This window comes from Petaurus breviceps, unplaced genomic scaffold (genome assembly GCF_028583685.1).
Source record: "Petaurus breviceps papuanus isolate PSGF00001 unplaced genomic scaffold, PetGlider_PUasm1.0 77, whole genome shotgun sequence".
In the NCBI taxonomy this organism is placed as follows: Eukaryota; Metazoa; Chordata; class Mammalia; order Diprotodontia; family Petauridae; genus Petaurus; species Petaurus breviceps.
The window spans coordinates 6,348,302-6,354,957 of NW_027186492.1; the positions used below are offsets into that span (position 1 = coordinate 6,348,302).

General features: G+C 34.2%; 1 protein-coding gene across 2 annotated transcripts in view; it reads left to right on the top strand.

Annotated features, from left to right (window-relative positions):
• Window positions 1-6,656, top strand: part of TMEM62 (transmembrane protein 62) — a 56,663-nt gene that overhangs the window by 37,198 nt on the left and 12,809 nt on the right. For both annotated transcript variants that reach the window (XM_069105861.1, XM_069105862.1), the window contains 2 exons: window positions 3,658-3,771; window positions 4,799-4,883. In XM_069105861.1, coding sequence (XP_068961962.1) covers window positions 3,658-3,771; window positions 4,799-4,883 — 199 coding nt within the window. The remainder of the gene's footprint in view (window positions 1-3,657; window positions 3,772-4,798; window positions 4,884-6,656) is intronic.

The window sequence follows — 6,656 nt, forward strand, 5'->3', positions numbered from 1 at the left end:
TACCACATCTCACCCATCAGATTGGCTAAGATGACAAAACAGGAAAATGACAAATACTGGAGAAGATGTGGAAAAATTGGAACACTAATGCATTGTTGGTGGAGTTGTGAACTGATTCAACCATTCTGGAGAGCAATCTGGAACTATGCCCAAAGGGCTATAAATAATTTCATACCCTTTGACCCAGCAATACCACTTCTAGGGTTGTATCCCAAAGAGAACATAGAAGTGGGAGAAAAACCTATATGTACAAAAATATTTATAGCAGCTCTTTTTGTGGTGGCAAAGAATTGGAAATCAAAGGGATGCCCATCAATTGGGGGATGGCTAAACAAGTTGTGGTATATGAATGTAATGGAAGACTATTGTGCTATAAGAAATGAGGAGCAGATGGACTTCTTATTTACCTAGAGATGCTTATATGAACTGATGCAGAGTGAGAAGAGCAGAACCAGGAGAAATCTGTACACAATTACAAACACAACATATGTGTAATGACCAACTTTGATAGACTGGACTCTTCTCAGCAATGCAGGGTTATAAGACAACTCCAAAAGACTCATGATGGAGAGAGGTGTTTACATTCAGAGAAAGTACTAGAAAGAACAGAGTTTGAATGCAGATTGAAGCAAACTACCAGCTCTCTTTCTTTTTCTTTTTTGACTTTGTTTCCTCTTTCCCATTGTTCATTCTATGCCTTACAATCCTTCTTTATAACCTGACTAATGTCTAATGTGGAAGTATTTGCAGATCCTATACTTGATTGCATGCCAATATGGGGTGGGGGGGAGAGGAGAGGGAGAGGAGAGAGGGGGAGAAAATTTGACACTCAAGGGATTGTGGAACTGAATCTTGTAAACTAAAAGTAAACAAACAAATTAATAAAGACAAAAAAATAAAAAATAAAAAAAAAAAGAAATCTATCTTACCCTATAGGAAAGTAGAAGGGAAAGGGATAAGCAAGATGTGGGCGTAATAGGACAGAGGGCAGATTGGGGGAGAGATTAGTCAGAAGCAAAACACTTGAGGAAGGATAGGGTGAAAGGAGAGAGAGAATAGAATGAACAGGGGTAGAGGAATAGGATGGAGGTAAATATAGTTAGCAGTAGTAACAAAAAAAAATTTGAAGCAAGTTTTTCTCGTTTATCAAACATATAGAGAATGGAGTCAAATTTATAAAAATAATTGCCATTCGCTGATTGATAAATGATCAAAAGATATGAAGATTTTTCAGATGAACTAATCAAAGCTATCTATGGCCATATAAAAAATGCTCTCAACTATTTATTAGAGAAATGAAAATTAAAACAATTCTGAGGTACTATCTCTTACCTATTAGATTGTCTAATAGGACAGAAAAGGTTAATGACTAATGGTGGAGGGGATGTGGGAGTTGTGAACTGATTCAGCCATTCTGTAGAGCAATTTAGAACTATGCCCAAAGGGCTTTAAAATCGTGTATGCCATTTTACCTAGCAATACCACTACTAACTATGTATCCCAAAAGATATGAAAAACAAAAGGGAAAAGATCCTACATGTAAAACAATATTTATAACAGCTCTTTTCTGGGAGGCAAAGAATTGGAAATTGAGGGAATGCCCATTAATTGGGGAATGGCTAAACAAGTTGTGGTATGTGATTGTGATGGAATACTATTGTGCTATGGGAAAATGATGAGTAGGATGCTTTCAGAAAAGCCTGGAGAGTCTTGCATGAGCTGTTGCAAAGTGAAATGCACTGTGTACAAAGTAATAGCAATATTGTAAAATGATCAGCTGTGAATGACTTAACTGTTCTCAGTAATACAATGATACAAGACAACTCTGAAGGACTTATGATGAAAATGCTGTCCATCCCCGGAGGAAAAAACTGATGGCGTCTGAATACAGATTGAAGCATACTTGTTTTGATTTATTTTTCTTGAGGGTTTATGTTTTCTTTCACCACATGACTATTATGGAAATGTTTTTGCACAAATACATATATATAACCTATACTGAATTGTTTGCCTTTTCAATGGGGGTTGGGGGGAGGAAGGGAGAGAATTTGGAACTCAAAGTTTTAAAAACAAATTTTAAAAATTGTTTTTACGTGTAACTGGGGAAAAATAAAATACTAATTAATAAAATAAAAAAACAAACCAAAAAAGAGCAATTCCCCAGTTATTATCAAGAGATATGAACAGGCAGTTTTCAGAAGAAGAAATTAAAGCCATGCATAGTCATATGAAAAAAAATGGTGTAAATCACAACTGATTACAGAAATGCAAATTAAAACAACTCTGATGTACTACCTCACAACTATCAGAAATAACTGCTGAAAAGTATGAGGGAAATTAGATATACTAAAGGGCTGTTGGTGGAGTTGTGAACTGGTCTAGTCCTTCTGGAGAACAATTTGAACTATGTACTAATGGCTACAAAACTATATCTGTCCTTTGACCCAGCAATACCATTACTAGGTCTGTACCCCCAAAGAGATCAAAGAAAAAGGAAAAGGGCCAATATGTACAAAAATATAGCAGACCTTTTTGTGGTGATGCAGAATTAGAAATTGAAAGGACACATCAGTTGGGGGATAGCTGAATGAAATATGGCTTATTATTGTGATGGAATGTTTTTGTGTCATAAGAAATGTTGAGGGGAGTGGTTTTAGAAAAACTTGGCAAAACCTATATGAACTGATACAAAATGAATTGAGCAGAACCAGGAGATCATTATACACAGTAATAGCAATATTATAATTATGATCAATTGTGAAAGGCTGAGTTGCTATAATCAATACAGTGATCCAAAATAATTGCAAAGGAGTCATGATGAAAAATGCTATCTACCTCCAGAGAAAAAAATGATGAACTCAGTGCAAATTGAAGTATTAGTTTTCTTACTTTCTTTATTTTTCTTGCTTTTTTATGATATGGCTAATATTGGAAATATGCTTTCCATGATTTCACATGTATAATTCATATCATATAGCTTTTCCTCTCCATATGTGGGGAAGGGTGAAAAGAGGGGAGGGCAAGGCAGAGAGAGAATTTAGAACTCAAAACTTAAAAAGAAAAGAATGTCAAAATAAATAATGCATGTTTTTTGGGGAAAAAGAAAAAATTGAGGCAAAAAAGAGACTATTGTCTACTTAGCTGTATCCTCAAGGATACATGTATAAAAAGGTTTTTATCAGACCTTTCATACAACAGTGGAAGAATCCCAGCTTTCAGCATATGGTATTGATAAGTTAAAATTGAATTCAAGATTCAAAACTGAATTTTATCTCTTTATACCATTTTATAATCCACATATTATCATTCTTTTAACATTAATTGAATACCTGCAGGGTCGCTGGAAATATAGTAGGTTCTAGATACATAGACTAGCTTCCTTTTACTAACTCAAAAGACTAAAGCAATTTTCATACCTCAGTTTTAAAGGCACTTTCAAATTTCAAGGAATAAAATTTAAGCAAAAAATTAAGTAGCACCAATATAAGAGCCACTGTTTGGATGTGTTTATAAAGAGGCAAAGGAATAAAAGAAGAAATTTAAGAGATTCAGTGAGAACTATTACTGTTTATGTGTGAAATTTTCTTACAAATATATTTTTGTGCATTTTCCAGTATAAATGTGTGTAAGCTTCTCTTCTATTATTTTTATATCTAGGATTCCACTGGAAGAAATAATATTGTTAACCACAAATTTTCTATAAAAGGAGACATTCATGTCAAATTTGACTTTATGCCATCATTCATTCTCCTAACTGACCACTATTTGGTGGTGAGTATATTCAGCCAGATGTGTCTGTATGTGTTTTTATATATGTCTGCTTATAGTTATATAGAATTTTGCAACTTTTAAGTTCCTAAAGAAGATGCTCATTCTGTTATGCCAGTGAAATTGGGAAGAGGACATAAAAGAAGAAAACTGTAATGGAAAGAACTTGTCTTAAAATGAATGTGTATAAAATGCTCTGAAACTACTTTAAATTAGAAGCAGACATATGGACCAGGAGTACTTGGAATAAACACAACAAAATTGACACAAGTGAATAGATGTGAAGCAGTCTGTAAACTATGAAGGACTATTTATCTATAGATGCTAAGTATTATAATAATGGTTCCTGATTCTAAGTGCCATAAATTCTAGGAATTTTAGGTGGTGTTGGCTTAGATGAAGGATTTTTCATATTGTAGTTATCCGTGTTATATGTGCTGACTCCAAACCAGTTAAGCAATCAATGTACAATTATGTATTTGTTGACATAAGTACTATATAAAAAGTCTCTGCCTTAAATATAAATGTTATTTACCCTCATAGAACCTCATTTTAAAAAATAAAACAAAACAAAAAACCCCAAATCTCTCAGTCCAGCCTAAAGTGAGCTACTTTATGAGCTTTGTGATAGTTTAGGAACAGAATAACAATAGAAAAACAGTTGACTGCACAAATTTTATTGTTACCTTTTATTTATGCACCTCACTGATTTTCCCTTAAACTTATTCCCTACTTTTAACTTTTTAACAAGGAATAATTTAAATTAAGTGAATCATCACATTCCATGCTAATCCCTAATGCCCCACCTCTATTGAAAGCCAAGAGATGTTGTAAATTTTAGTATTGAAACAAGTTGTTGAAATTTTCCTTTCGATGGGAAGATGTTTGGAATTGTTTCTTTCTGACTATACTACCTTCTTTGGTCATTATAAATGATGCTATTTCCATTTGAAATATTAAAAATCTATACCTGCCCTAACTTGAATTTATAGAATTTATGTAATTCATGTAAATATACTTTTCTTTGTAGGCCCAGATCATTTTTGTTTTAATTGTGATAGTCCCACAATTCCTCCTTACTGCTTTCAGATACTTCAGAAAAATAAAACTGAAAGGTAAGATTTACTGCTTTTATAAAACTACAAAATTTTGGTGCTAAGAAGACTATTTTTAGATACCAGTTTAACTGAATAATAATAAAAACTAACACATAGTATGATAGGGTTTGCAAAGAACTTTACATATGTTATCTCATATGGTCCTTATAACAACTCTGTGAAGTAGGTGCTATTATTATCCCCATTTTACAGATGAGTAAACTGAATGCCAACTCTATTGTAAAGTAATAAATCTTAATATATTTTGTCTTGGTATGAGCTCTTATGAGTTTTAGTTTCTTCCTTTAAACTTCAATCTTATTGAAGGTGTTTTAACCTTGCCTTGAAGAAAATTTCCAATTTTTTTCTTTGCTTGTAATAAATCCACAATCTGAATTTTATAGAATTGTTCATGGAACAATTTAAAACTGCCAAATTAGCTATAATCATTTAATGTAAATCTTAGGTAAACTATTTTTGGAAGAATGACTGATTGGCGACATTGCCAAAGCATGTTGTTTCTTCCTCTACATCTTTTTTTTACTTATCCTGTTTATTCTTTTCTTTTTTTTTTTAAGCAATTGGGGTTAAGTAACTTGCTCAAGGTTACATGGCCAGTTATTTCTGGGTGTGGTGCTAAGTATCTGAGCCTGGATTCGATCCCCAGGTCATCCTGACACTGGAGCCGGTGCTCTCCTGTTTATTCTTATCTCTTTACTCACACACCCACCAACTTAGTTGAACTACTGCAATAGTCTGAAAATTGGTTTCCCTGCTCTCACTGTCCCTTCTCTTCAGTCTGTCCTTCAGTCAGCTGCCAAATTGATATTTCTAATGCACAAATCTGACCTGCATAATAAGTTTCAGTGGCTCACTATTATCTCTAGGAAAAAATACAGACTTCTAGCATTTAAAGCCTTTCACAGTCTTGCTCCAGGCCATCCTTCTAGACTGATTTCACATCATTATTCCTCATGCTTTCTCTTCTTGTCAAACTGGCTTTTTTTTTGGGTGGATTTCTATGATCGACATTCCATGTCCCACCTCTGTACCCTCATATAGGATATTCACTATACCTGGAGTGTTCTCCCTTCTTATCTTCTGCCTCTCAGTATACCTAGGTCTATTAAGGGCTGAGCTCAAGCACTACCTCTTAAATGAAGTCATTTCTTACCCTAGTTTTTATTGATCTCCATACATACCTGAATTACTCTTTATTCATTTGTTATATACTTTTATTTACTTACCTCTCTACATATTGGTTCATTCCAGTAGAATGTGAGCTCTTTGGGGGCAAGGGTTTTTTTTAATCTTTTAATTCCAGAACCTCATATAGTGCCTTGAAATTAATAGGTGTATGATAAATGCTTGCTGAATTGAATTTAATTGCCATATTTGCAGAGTCAGCTATATTTGCAAATATCAGCAAAGTCAATAAACCAGGAAAAGCCTAATCTGCCAATCCTCCACATGCTTATATTTTTATAAGCAGGTCAGTACATTTGATCAAGGGCAAGAGTTCTTCATTTTTGTGTGTCATGAAACCCTTTGGCAGGCAGGTGCTAGCCATGGGCCCCTTCTCATAATGATATTTTTAAGTGCATAAAATGAAGTACACAGGATGACAAATGAAACCAGTTGTATTAACATACACTTATTAGGGGTAGCTAGGTGGCACAGTGAATAGAGCCCTGGCCCTGGAGTCAGGAGGACCTGAGTTCAAATTCGGCCTCAGACACTTAAAACACACACACACACACACACACACACACACACACACACACACACACA